This window comes from Sphaerodactylus townsendi, linkage group LG07 (genome assembly GCF_021028975.2).
Source record: "Sphaerodactylus townsendi isolate TG3544 linkage group LG07, MPM_Stown_v2.3, whole genome shotgun sequence".
NCBI lineage: Eukaryota > Metazoa > Chordata > Lepidosauria > Squamata > Sphaerodactylidae > Sphaerodactylus > Sphaerodactylus townsendi.
Genome location: NC_059431.1, coordinates 123,818,473 through 123,832,809, shown reverse-complemented (window position 1 = coordinate 123,832,809; position 14,337 = coordinate 123,818,473). Strand labels below are relative to the sequence as shown.

The 14,337-nt window shown below is 46.9% G+C and overlaps 2 protein-coding genes across 7 annotated transcripts in view; one reads left to right on the top strand and one right to left on the bottom strand.

Annotated features, from left to right (window-relative positions):
- Positions 1 to 14,337, bottom strand: part of EXOSC8 (exosome component 8) — a 675,700-nt gene that overhangs the window by 348,910 nt on the left and 312,453 nt on the right. The gene's annotated exons all lie outside the window — the stretch shown is intronic.
- The window catches only part of POSTN (periostin), a 97,144-nt gene that overhangs the window by 78,961 nt on the left and 3,846 nt on the right, over positions 1 to 14,337 (top strand). For 3 of the 6 annotated variants that reach the window (XM_048502550.1, XM_048502548.1, XM_048502547.1), the window contains 2 exons: positions 1,683 to 1,769; positions 6,143 to 6,184. In XM_048502550.1, coding sequence (XP_048358507.1) covers positions 1,683 to 1,769; positions 6,143 to 6,184 — 129 coding nt within the window. The remainder of the gene's footprint in view (positions 1 to 1,682; positions 1,770 to 6,142; positions 6,185 to 14,337) is intronic. The other 3 variants (XM_048502552.1, XM_048502551.1, XM_048502549.1) reach the window with 1 other exon arrangement.

Sequence of the window (14,337 nt, the reverse complement as noted above, 5' to 3'; positions counted from 1 at the left end):
AGGTTCTAAGCGGCACTCAGAGCAGGCAGACATTTGAGCTACAAGGCTGCATGCTGCCAACAGCTCCATTTTCATGCACCTGAGCTGAAGATAGTGTACAACTACTGTAAACTGAAGTATGCTGAACTTTTTCTCTCTAAAAATTCCTTTAAAAGAGCCAAGAAACCCACAGCAAACGAAGGGTTTTTTTTTTTACCTCTGAGGTAGAATTTTCCTGATAACCCAAATCACTGTAACGAGTGAAAGCCCTAACAGTCCAGAGTATGTGATTACTCTGATAGTAGTATATATTTGCTCAGCGGTAAAATATCACGTTTGCTGGCCAAAAGTCTAGCTTCACTTTCCAATAGCTGCAATTTCACAATCTCAACAGTCTGCAGAAAGACCATTCTCAGGTTGTTGCCAATCAAAATAGGCCTGCTTGTTCAACCATTTGTCTCTCCATTATAAGTCCATTTTGTCTGTTCAACTAGCAAGTTCATATATTTACTTCTAGGTTTCCATGGCTGCCTTCCCAGCTTTTCACCAAACACAGGGCTACCAAGGTGGCAAACATGAAGACCTTAAAACAGACCTTTAAAAGCATTTCAGAAACACTTAAATTGATAAAATTGCAAACAACTAAATAAAACATAATGTCCAAATGTCACAACAGCCAGGAAGGAAGGCAAGTGAGAGAACACCAAATAAAACAAACGAAAAAGTCTTTGCCTGCTAGTTGAAGACAACAGTACAGGGACACAGACAAATCTGTCTAGGAGGGAGTTCCATCGTTTTGGTGACACAACCAAGAAGGCCCTTTATCAAGTTGCCATCCCTCTACCCTCAGATAGCGGAGACCCCCAAAGCAGTGCCTTCAAAGATGACTGAATGTTTGGGTAGGTTCATACAGCCAACCACCCGAAAGAAAGGCCCCTTCCACACACGCAAAATAATGCGTTTTCAAACCACTTTCACAACTGTTTGCAAGTGGATTTTGCCATTCCGCACAGCTTCAGAGAGCTTTGAAAGCCGTTTGAAAGTGCATTATTTTGCATGTGCGGAATGAGCCAAAGCTTTTGCCTGAAATGCTATGAATTCCACTGAATTCTTTTTTTCTCCTTCTTGCTGTTGTGCCTTTTAGAAATACCATGCTTGATTCTCTGGGTCAGATTAGCTGATGGATTTGCCTGTACTGTTCCCTCCATTTTCTCATTTTCCCTTGCCTCTTCCAGCCCCTCTCGCAGCGAGTGCCATTAGAGATCTAGACGGTGCTTTCAAACGTGGATAGCAAACCCTTTTCTGGTGATGCTTCAAAGGTCGTGGCAGGGTGGGGGATAGGTTGCAGACACTTTCAACAACAGCCAGAGTTTTCAATTTTCTCATCCAAAATTCCAAAAGCAGAGGGAAAATTATTCTTCTTTTGCAATGCAGCAAGCTCTTTGCAAACTGTGAGTCATGCTATAAGAGCAGACGATAAGAGTTGGTGGTTTCTTGCATTTTTTGCCAGAATGCCCATGGAAAAGAAATACTACCTGGCTGCCAATTGAGCCGCTTGTTAACATGGCACTCCTAAGAAAGTGGCAAGAAGAGGTCTGTAGTTTCCCAAAGACAGTCACAATCCCCACCTGGACCTCCCTTTTCTGTCAAAGACGCTGTCCTCAGCTTTATCAATGATTGTTTTCAATGCTTACTTACTGTAGCTGGATCTGAGTACACCAAGGTTACTAAAGTAACTGAGGGAGAACCAAAGATTATCGAAACAGAAATAAAGAAAATTCATCTGGAAGGTCAGTTGTGCAGAAATGTGGCTCTGCCCTTGTGTGTAGATGGGTGCTGCAGGCAGAGATGTGGTAACAACATCCACCAAAGTCGGTTCAAGCTGGTGGGAGGGAGGCAGAGAAGTCTTTCCAGTTCATCTATAACACATTCTAGCAACCGTAACATGGGTCCCCAAGGTGGTACCCATGGATGCCAAGGCATCCATCAACACTTTCCCAGCAGCCACTAAGTGTTTTTTGGAAAGTGGATGGGGCCAGATGGGGCTTTTGCCCAGCAAGGCTTCTGATTGGCCATTGGAGTTTCAATGGATGGTGGAGCTTTTATAATGTAGCTTTGGCAGCAGCTGCCACCACAACACAAGAATCTTCACTGTGTGACTGAAAGTGAGCTGTGGCAGCTGTTTTTGGGCCGGCTCAGCCTCCTGCAGCACCACACGGTATCAGAATGTCAAAGGTGAAAAAGGTTGGGGATCCCAGTCTGTAATGTTGAGCTCCTCCTGAATTCCCATTTCACCAGGAGACATTCTACAGTTAACCTGACAATTGGAGCATTTGTTGTGTTGCTGAAGTTGTCAGTTCCATTGGTTTGCACCTCACTGCATTAGGCAAATACAAAAAAGCACAGACATTTGTTCACTAGGGAAACTGTAATATAATTGTCTGGGTTGAGCAGAATATGAGAACCGCTTGTTCAAGACGTTGAAGTTGATTAATTAAAGGAGAGTATGAAAGTGCCAAATAAATGTTGGAGTCAGTTTGCAAGGTCAGATGCAGCATTAGGTCCTTTTACAGATGCAGAAGTCCTGCACAAGGTTTGCATTTGGAAATATTGGATCAAATATCCAGCCTGGAGCAGGGGGAATTCTGCACGTCCTGGATGGAGAAACTGCTCAGCACTGCCTGTTGTCATAAGAATGTTGGTGCTGCCTGTCCATTCACCTTCTGTTTTTCCTAGCTTCAGCCTTATTAGAAGAAGAAGAAGAGAAGAAGAGTTTGGATTTATATCCCCCCTTTCTCTCCTGCAGGAGACTCAAAGGGGCTGACAATCTCCTTGCCCTTCCCCCCTCACAACAAACACCCTGTGAGGTAGGCGGGGCTGAGAGAGCTCCAAGAAGCTGTGACTAGCCCAAGGTCACCCAGCTGGCGTGTGTGGGAGTGCACAGGCTAATCTGAATTCCCCAGATAAGCCTCCACAGCTCAGGCGGCAGAGCAGGGAATCAAACCCTGTTCCTCCAGATTAGATACACGAGCTCTTAACCTCCTACGCCACTGCTGCTCCTATTATTATTAGATTAAATTCTAGTCACCAAATGGTTTGATGCAACTATTCAGGTATTTACTCACCCATTTGTAACAGTTTAAAAGGACAGGCTACCATTTCTCTAATCACAGTTTGTTTTTCCACACAAAAGATCACATGTTCAAATCTCTCCCACTCCCCACCCCCCGGGGTGGGGGTGGGAATCAACAGGTCTTTACAGTGCCTTTGCATCAAATTTTTACATCACTGTTGTGGCTAGGATCCAAAGGAATATACAAGTATTTCCATCTGCTCAAGGAGGTTTGGACTACATTTCTCAAACAGCAGTCTGCCATGCCTATGGCTGAGAGCAACTGCTTTTGATATACAGGGGCCTCGAAAACAGATAGTTTGATCTGGAATGCAGGGTTTTCAGAATATATGTTTGAAGAATGGGGGAAGTCCCACTGGGCATTCCAGAAGCAGCCTGCTAGAGATCCAGCCTTGTGTCTGGCATTATTAATTTCATTTTTATCTTACCTTTCCTCCAACAAGTGCAAGGCTACATACCATGGCTCACTCCACTTTTATCTGCATAACAATTTTCTGAGATAGCATGGGTTGGTGTCCCCAACCTTTTTGGCTAAAAAGATCATTTACCAGTCTCTGGTCCTTTCCACACAAATTCCCTAAAACATTTCTAAAACATTTTCAGTTGCCCACTTTGCAATGTTGTATGTCTGCGCTCACCCCCTTGAAAAGATTCTTGGACGCCATTACATGATTTTTTTCTCTTTTTGTTTTGAGTTCTGTGTTGAGTCAATGCTTTGGCGCTTCACAGCCTCATGCTGTGTTTCATACTCCTTGCATAATCGATGCTGCAAAGATTGATTCCCCCCAAAATCAAAGAATAAACAGAGAAATGCAAATAAATAGGGAAGGGGGAACAGAGTATGCTCAGAAGTTCAAGGAAGCAGAGCAGCATGGGAGACAGAGTCAAAAGATCGCACAGCAACCAAAGACATTTTCAAAACGTTTCAGCCAGAGAATCATTTTAAAGGGGGATTCATTTGAAATGTTTTGAGGCTGGAAATAAAACATTTGGAGGTCAAAACAACGAGGAACGCAATGCAGGAAACATTTCATTTTCTGCCTCAAAATGCTTTCAATGAATTGGGCAGAAATAGCCTCTATGTTACCATAGTTATGAACTGATTATGTCATGTGTTATTATATCCATTGTCTTATCATAATATTTGAGAGACTGATTGTGGTCCTATTCTATCATGTTTAATATTAGTGTCATTAACTGTGTGACTGCAGGATCATTACGGATACCCAGAGACAGTTCATGGTCATAGTATATGGTACAAGTATGATCCTGGAAACACTTTCAGTTACAGTAAAAATTAGAAGAAATTTCTCCTTTAAGTAATTTTTAAAATACTTTAAAATATAAGCCTGTGGAGGCTTATCTGGGGAATTCAGCTTAGCCTGTACCCTCCCTCACACGCCAGCTGGGTGACCTTGGGCTGGTCACAGCTTCTCGGAGCTCTCAGCCCCACCTACCTCACAGGGTGTTTGTTGTGAGGGGGGAAGGGCAAGGAGATTGTCAGCCCCTTTGAGTCTCCTGCAGGAGAGAAAGGGGGGATATAAATCCAAGCTCTTCTTCTTCTTCTTCTTGATTAAGATGGTTCACAGTTTATTAAGGTTTTACAAGCAGCTGGGACATATACTTCATTACATTGTTAGTACAGCTTATTAGCATGTTTTTGGTTGTTCCGTTCCCTTTAGAATTCTGGCATAGTGGTGCCACAAAATGGCAACTGCAGGTGGATGAGCCAGCTACAAAATGGCTGCTGTATTTTACCTCTGGTAACACAGTGATGATCCTTCCGTTGGGGTGGCAGCTGCCACCAAAGTAACATTTTAAAAAATCAGAAACCTTGCTGAACAAAGCCCCACATAGCCCTGCCACAAAGGTGTTGCCTTTTTAGGCTGAGAGGCAGTAGTGGCTCAGGGTCATGCAATGAGTTTCATAGTAACAGGAGAATGGGAAGCCAAGTCTTCTTAAGAGTATCATCTAACCACTACACCACACTGTCTCTCTAGTCTCAGTGAGGCGAGAAATCTGCAGCTTATCAGGTCAGACAGCATCTGTGGGCTCACATAACACAATGGTCCTCTGTGCTCCCCTCAGTCCCTACATATACAAAATCAGAAGGTGAGCATCCAACCCTTGTGATGCAGAAGCAATTTATTTTTAATTGTGATGCAGAAGCAATTTAATTGTGATGCAGAAGCAATTTATTTTTAATTGTGGAGCAGAAGGCATCAGCTACAGTAGGGGTGGTCAACCTATGGTGCGTCAGATGTTCATGGACTACAATTCCCATCAGCCCCTACCAGCATGGCCAACCCCTGAGCTACAGCATGGAATGGTATGGGGCAAAGGTCCTTAGGGTGGTACTTGTGAAAACTTTCCTGATACCCACCAAGCGTTTTTAGAAAGTGGGAGGGCTAGGTGAGCTTTTGCCCAGAAAGATTTCTGGATGACTTGGATATTTGATTGGCTGTGCAGATTTTTTAAACATTGCTTTGACAGCAGCTGTGGCCGTCATTTTGTGGCTGGCTCTATCTTCTGTGGTCAGCAACCATTTTCTGGCAGCCATTTTGTGGCTGCGCCCATTACACTGTGCCAGAATTCCAGAGGGGCTCTCAGGCTCAAAATGGGGGCCCCTAGTATAGAAAATAATGCCTCTGAAAAGGTATCTCTGTCCACTGTGGGCAGTTATGGTTTCATCTGGCCTTCTGTGGACATAACACTTCATTGCTGATGTCTGCACAATATATAGCCACTGAATAAGTACGTTATATTTTTATTATTTCAGCATTTATACATAATTATATATTACTCTACTATTCTATACTTTAAAAATACTTGGCTATGTTTGAAACGGAGGGGGAGGTGAGGGTCGAATTGTCTGATGGCTCCAATTGCATAGAGGGGCAAAATAATTAAAGGAAGTATTTTAATTTTAACATCTGCCTGAACAAGAAACATCAGGAAAAGTTCTAGCTCCATTTCAAACGCTTCAGATGGATGATATTTGATTGCTACATTTTTATTTTATTTTATTAGAAACACCTTTAAGAAGAGTGCAAACATCCAGAAGGACACAAGGTAAGAGTAGTTTGCATTTCCTCTTGTGGTGATATGTAAGGCTTCAATGAGGATGATCACCGTGTTCCAAGGCAGAGCAATGAAGAAGAAGAATTTGGATGTACACCCCCACTTTTCTCTCCTGTAAGGAGGAGTCTCAAAGCAGCTTACAAACTCCTTCCCTTCCTCTCTCCACACCAGAAGCCTTGGGTGGTAGGTGGGACTGAGAGAGGTCTGGGAGAACTGGGACTGGCCCGAGGTCACCCAGCAGGTTTCATGTGGAAGAGCAGGGAAACAAACTCGGTTCTCCAGATTAGAGTCTGCCACTGACCTGGAGGAGTGGGGAAACAAACTCAGTTCACAGATAAGGTTCTGTTGCTCATGTGGAAAAGAGGGGATTCAAACTGCGTTCTCCAGAATTGAGTCCACCACTCTTAACTACTACACCAATGCTGACTCTTTCCATTAAGCTGAATCTCCAAAAACGGTTAGCATTCATGGAATATATCCCTAAATGAACCAAGCATATATGTTGTGTGAAATGACCCTGTTTTTATCCCAACCTTTCTCTGGAGCAGAGGCTCCCCAACCTTGTGGAGCCTGTGAACCCATGTGAGGTTTTGACAGAAGTTGTTGAGCACCACCTCAAAATGGTTGCCATGAACACTAGAGCCAAACTCAAAATGGCTGCTGCAAGAGCTGGAGCCAAACAGAGTATCTTTCTCCTCAATCCTCCTCAGGAAGGGAGACCACACACTGAAAGAAAGCACCTGGAAAACCCGTTCATTTGAATGAGGGCAACAATCACAAGCCCTTCCTCACAATGACCTCTCCCACTTTCTAAAAAGCTTGGGCGGAACCACGTGAGCATCACTTCGGAGAACCCGGCTTTAAGGAAGTCAAGGTTGGGTACGGAGTTCCCTCCTATCTTTTACCTGCACACAACCCTGTAAGGGAGGCTAGGATAGATTCAAGTCACCCAGGGAGCTTCTTGGTAGGGTTGCATAGGGACAATTCCTCCATTCTGGTCTGTTTGCTTCATATGGAAAGATATTTGCTGTGGCAGTATTGCTTCCATGCTGTGCTTCCCTTCCATCCCTGGTCACTAGCAGGCTTTTTAAAAAGGCTAAATATTGGTCGTCCGGGCCCTGCGGGATCTTGGGGATTTCCGCAGGGCCTGTAAGACCGAGTTGTTCCACCAGGCTTTTGGAGAAACCAGCCGCTGAGTGTGCCCCCCCCCCAGGTTGGAGATCCCAATATTTATGGGATCCATTATTAAGATCTATGGGTCCCTCATACCATCGGGACCCATTATCCCCCTCCTTCTAAGAGGATTAGGTTCAGGTGGGACGCCATCTTGGGATATTATAACTGCTGTTTTTATTATAATTTATGGACGCTTATGATGTTTTTATGTGATTTTATGTTGTACACCGCCCAGAGCCCTCCGGGGATAGGGCAGTATATCAAATTAATTAATTAATTAATTAATATTAATAATATTAATAATAATAATATTAATGATGATGATGATGATGATGATGATGATGATGATGATGATGATGATGATGATGATGATGATGATGATGATGATGATGATGATGATGATGATAATTTTTAAAGGGGAAAATCCCACCAGCAAGGCTAGCCAGGTTGGGAACAAGGACCACATCGTTATGGGACCAGATGGTGCAGAAATCTGCAACTTCCCTTCTGCACTTTCTCAAACCCACTTTGGGTACACTCTTCCAGGAAAGATCACACTGAATAGGGCAGGGGTAGGGAACCTGCGGCTCTCCAGATGTTCAGGAACTACAATTCCCATCAGCCCCTACCAGCATGGCCAATTGGCCCATGCACCAGAGTAGAAAACTGATGAATTCTAGCTCCTGGTATCTGAGAGAAACACTGGTTCCCTCCTGGAACCTAGGGAATCAAACAGAGTCATGGCAAAATTGGAGATTGGTATAAGCACTGGAGTTATCTTGTGGAAGCTACACATGGCTACGCAGCCCATAGAACTCACAACAACCCGTTTCCTGCCTTCGTCCATTGATTTCCCCATGCCATTCCTGAATCACGTACCAATTTTTGGTTCTGTGGAAAGAGGGGGTCCCCATCAATCATGCAATCTCCCCCCCTTGCCCTCTAACACGATGCGACCCTTGAACTTTTCTCCTATATAATTTGCTGTCAGTCTGAAGCGCCTACATTTGGTGTAGTAGTTAGAATGTCACAATAGGACCTGGGAGAGCCATGTTCAACTCATCACCCTGCCATGGAAATTTCCCTCAGTGACATTGGGCCAGTCACACATTCTCAGCCTCACCTACCCGGTAAAATGGAGGGGGAAGAAGAACGGAAGCTGATTCCTATTCCTTGTGAGCTCCCAAAGGCACCTGGTGGGCCACTGCGAGTAGCAGAGAGCTGGACTAGATGGACTCTGGTCTGATCCAGCTGGCTTGTTCTTATGTTCTTATTCCTGTAAAGGGAAAAAACTGGGGTATAAATGCACTGAAACAAAAATAGAATTCTAGAATGCTTCAAGTAACTACTCCAATGGCTTGAAGGCTGTATTATGATAATAAAGTCTACAGCTGTTTCCTCACAACACAAATTGAATGACATGTTTGCATAATCAGCATCCGACGCTGAGTTTATCAGTACACAGCAATGATGGAAATGGCAGGCAGCCCCAATGCTAGATGAGGATACTTTATGAAATGGCAGACAGCTTGGAGAAGTGGCAGAAAATAGCGGGCTGCAAGAGGGAGGGAAACGTGGATAAAAATTGAAGTGTTATGGGAGGAGTTCTGCACAGCTGTTCCCCCAAAACAGTTGATTTTTTAAAATTTCAGCCCAAAACAGTTTTATTTGAAAACGCTTAACTAGTGATCGTTTTTCCTGCAATGTTTTTCTGCTTGCCGTCCGGAGATCAAGTCCAGTTTTGAAGCTCTCACTTTTCTTTCTCCACCTGCTTGTCACTCCCCATTTTCTGCTGCTTCTCCGTGCTGTCTGCCATTTGCTGATGTGTCCTATAGATGTTTTCTCATCTAGCATCACGGCTGCCCCCCATTTCAATGTTGCACACTAATAAACTCAGTATTGCCTGCCAGTTGCGCCCAGATATGCAGAGGCTGCAACTGGTGAATAACCACAGGAAACATCTTGGAATTAAAATGGGCTGCAGACCTTTTTATTGAGGCAGAAGCTGGGCAAGCAAGAGGAGCACATCCGTTCAGCAGCCAGTCAGCACCCATGACTGAACCCCGGCACCAACCCCAATCTATATTGGGGAGGACAGAGAAGGTATAGGGCCACCTTGGCGCCTGCCCGCTGTGGCCCCCTTCCTGCTGGGGTGTCGGGCTCAATTGCAGAGGCCTCCGCAGCATGCACCATGAGCCTGCCCCACCCCAAGCCTCTTATGGAGGCCCCAACCGTGGGGAGGTCCAGTGCACAAGCTCGGCCTCCCCATAATGATGCGCTCCTCTGCCCAAACCGCCACAGAGCTGACCCTTCAGCTCCCGCCACAGCTTCGCAAGCCTCCTAGCCATTCCAAGAGTGCCTGCCGTATGGCACACAGCCAAATGCCCATGCCCCGTTTGGACAGGTGCACACCGTCTGAACAAAAAAGCACATTCTCCTGGGTGGTTTTATCAGGGTGCGGGATAACACTACCACCGAGCTCCCAGACTACCTGTGCTGCCACCTTACATACTTTGCGGCTCTCTAGCATCCTTCCACAATTTAACGTGGTATCAGCACCAGGACCTCGCGGAGGCTGGCCGCCAACTGCAAGGATAGTTCTGGGCCTGTCAAAGCTGGGAGATTGCTCTCACCCAATTGGATGACAATCCCCTGAGGTGCACCAAACCTCTCCCAGAGAGCGGACAGCAAGGACTCCCAGCGCATACCCCGCCGGCTGAGCCAGACAACATTCACACCCTTTCCGAGGTCCAGATCTGCTCCCCAAGCAGTTGAGGGCACATACATGCTGGCCCAGTGAATGATACTATGCCAGATGATCCAAATCTGGGTCCGGCTCTCCTGCGGTTCTGCGCAAAATTAAAACAAGAAGTGAGGTCTCACATATGCTCTGTAAGCTAATGACCAACAACAACCTACCTCCCGGATTTGCTCAGGGGAACATCCATTGCATGCCACAGACGTGGCGGCCCCAACTTTGAACGAATAGAGGCCAAACTCCTCTGAAGAGAGACTAAGCCTGCCAATGCCTATGCGTAAAATGGAGGCCCTTTGAAAGTGGGTCAAGGGGTTCCCATCCTGATGCACCAGGAATAAGCCCTAAATTGGCGGGCACTTGGCCATGTAGGCCTGGATTAGGGCCACAGGGCAAAATTCACCAGGAGCACACTGGGGGGGGAAGACCCACGTGCCCCGCTGAAGCTGATCCTTCTTAGAGGAAGCCAGCCAAATGTAAATGCCACTGTTCCCAACCGTGACGTCGGAGGGCCTTAGCGCCTGTGGCCCATTCGATGCCCAGATGGGGCTACCAACTCACTAACCCTAAATGCTCCAAAGAATGCCAGCATAATGGCCACACTAAATAGGGAGTCTTCAAAGGGGGAATTACAAAAGGTGGGCGTCCCGTCCACAAGGGACCGAAGTAGCTCTCTAAATATAGGCCGCCTAGTATCCTCTGCATGTGAGCTGGCTGCGTGCCAAGAAGGACATTGTAGTATCTGGGACCCCCACAGTCTTGCAGAAAAAGGACAAGGCGGCCATATGCACCCGAATGAACCTAGGGGCAAAACCCCGTGCATGCAAGCGCGCCAAGTAGCGAAGCAGGAGACCTTCTGTAATCGCCTGCCCAGTGGTCAGGCCTTCATGAGAACCAAATTCCAGAAAAGAGGCGACCACCCCTTCGTATGCTTGGTGTGTGGACCGCAAGAACTCCTCCACTATGGACCGTTGCCAAGGCTCCACAGTTGCTCCAGCAAGGTCTCCGGGTGCTGAGTGGCCTATGGGGCCAGAGCACAGAAGCGATCCACCTGGCAGCGAGACAAAGCATTAGCAATATTATTTTCAGCTCGTGGGATAAAAACGGCATGAAAGGAAATATTATCTTTCAGGCATAACAAGACCAGCTCCCTCACGAACCGCATGACCCTGCCCAAGCAGCTAGACTGCCTGTTGACCACTCTGACAACAGCCTGATTATCACACCAGAAGTGAACAGAATGATCCCAGAATCTGTCCTCCCAGAGGTGAACTGCCACCAACAAAGGAAACAAGTCATGTCCCACAGAATATCAGAAGACGAACAGGAGGAAGGCCAGGTGCCCCAAGACCATCGGCCATCAACACAAATGCCAAAACCCACACCCCCGGCGGCATCCATGTGAACCAAAAACCCCATTATAGCAAGACAAAAAACAAAGCCAAACCTGCAGATCCTCACGTAGGCCTGCTGTAATCCTAATCCAGTGATGGGGGGTGGAGCAGCCTGCCATGGACCATGCTAAGCGGGTGCAAAAAGCTCTCCCCAGGGAAATAACCCTGCAAGCAAAATTCAAATGCCCCAACAGGGACTAGATCTCCTGCAATCTACATTTTTTCTTTGATATGGTAAACCTGAGCATCCCAGAAAGAGGTAGCACCTTTTCTCGGGGAGGGAGGAGGTGCCCACCTCTATATCCAACAACCCCCCCCCAATAAACCAGGTGAACTGAAGGGCCCTCGGTTTTATCCGCTGCCAAAGGAACCAAGGTCAGCTGCTAAACGCTGGAAGGTGTAGAGGGCTTCCGTTCAAGCGTGAGTGCCGTGCGCCCCTACAAATACGAAATCATCCAGGTAGAGAGTAATTTTTGAACCTGGGAGACGAGCCTTTGTGGCCCTCTCTAAAAAGGGGCTAAAAGCCTCGAACATGGCGCATGCCACCAAGCACCCCATTGGCATGGCCTTATCAAAGTACCAGACCCCTGCAAACTTGAAACCTAATAAATTAAAATCCCCTAGGTGAATCAGCAAAATGCGGAAAGCTGATTGGATGTCATACTTTGCCAATAAGGCAGAAGGACCAGCTTCCCTAATGAGTTGAATGGCATCATCCACCGTAGCATAGCAGACTGAACATAAAGCCGGGTCAATATGGTTGTTAACCGAACGCCCTTTAGGGTAAAAGAGGTGCTGAATCATGTGAAATTCACCTGGAGCCTTCTTAGGGACCACCCTTATGGGCGAAACCCACAGCAAGGGTAGTGGAGGAGTGGAAAAAGGACCCGCAATCCTGCCTGCAGCACACTCCTTTATTTTGTCCCATACCGCATCGAGGAATTCCCTTCTGGATTTCAAATTGGGCACGCTAGTGGCCTGTCTATCGCCCACAAAAGGAATCCGAAAACCTTCTGTAAAACCCTTACACAGGTACTCTGCCTCTGCACGGAAGGGGTAACCCGCCAAGACCCATTCTAATGAAGACAAGCAAACTGGAGTGGGGACCAGGGACCAAACGAGAGGGGGATCAGTGTCATGTCTTGGAGACTGCCATGGACCCTCCCTGGCTGCTAGCCTCCTTATGCAAGCCACCGGCGCCAGGGGACCGCCCAGTTCGAAAGGGCTGGTGCAAGAGGACCTTAGCACACTGGCTATGGGGATGAGCTGTGAATCACCCGCTACACACATGCTCATGTCTGCATTTGGGCCTGTGGCAAGCCCCTTTGTTAAAGTCCCAACAGGATAACTTGCTCGAGTTTGCCAGTCTGCGACTTCCTTCGCTCTGGGGGCCAGCCTCACCCGGGGTTTTGGATAAGGCATGAACCGTGACCATCCATGTCTGATCATGGATGAGGTCCCAACAGAACCCACTTCTGTGCGAAGCACCATGCCGCACCTCCTCATCATAAGAAATGGTGGTGATGTCACCCGCTAAGGCCCTGGCTCGAAGAACGTGATTCATGTGAGCCGCTGTGCCAGCCCCGGGCTGGGTAAGCTGCAGCGATTAAAGCCAGGTACTCCCCAAAAACCCCTGAGCCAGTTATTGAAGGTACAGTCTACACCCTCCTTGCTCCATTTCTTCTTATCCTTACTAGAACCTGTCACCTCCAGGTCGCCTTCAGCCTTCACACACCGGAAAATATCTGTGAAATATCCAACCAGTGCCCTCTCTCTAAGCTTCTTTGGAAGGTGCAAGCTGGGAGGGTTCCCGGGATCCCAGGATAGGGAAGATCCCACCAACCTGGCCACCGGCTCCCAAGTCCTTCGGGCAGTGAGGGGACGGTACGAAAGATAATGCCTTATACGGGGTCTGGATACACCACCAGACTGAACACCCAGGGTTCCACTCACTGCTCCCTCCCCCACTGAGGCCTGTGCCATTTGGGTGACTACGTGGACCCCTCTGCGTTTCTTCAGCGCCATATGCTGACCAAACTGCCTCCCGACCAAACAATAAGAGGGGATGTGGGAGGGAAAATACCCCCAGTCCACAGGTACTCAAACTCCACCGGCAAGCTTCAACTTGCCCTCTCAGACAGCCTAGCTCCCCAAAAACAGCAAGCACAGGTTCAGTTTGCTCCAGGCATCGAAGAAGGCCGGAGCAACCACGTGCTGCCTAATATATAGGGAGCGTGCTCCACCCCTTGTGCTCGTGCACCAACGCGATCAGGCCGAGTGTAGCTCAGCCACCCGGCCGGCCCAGGGCACGTATGCTCACTGCTCCGGAGCTCACCATGTACCCTGCCCCCTGTCACAATTACGGCCTAGTTGACTCTAGTGCCATTATTTATGCAAACTGGTCATTTCCCCATTTTTAAAAATTTTCTGTGAGGTATATGGATGCAATATACAACAACACAAGCCTTTATTGGCATATAAAACAGGACAAATTTTTAAAACAAAACAAGGTTAAGAAATACAGTTAAAATTACTAATTTCCAGCATAAAATTTGCAACAGTTTCACAAAAGAGTACATCAGAGCTGTTCGGGAGATTGGGTATCTTATAGCACTCTTGCCACTGAGAACATTGCAAGAAAATGGAATTCATGTATTTCATGCGTATCTTATTGTATTTAGGGCATAGAAACAAAGAATGGTCAAGTGTTTCAACCGTAGTCATATCACATGAACAAACTCGTTTAGAACGTTCCATATTCTTAAATCTTCCCTCCAGCAGAGCTGATGGCAGCACATTACATCTTGCAGTAGCCATGG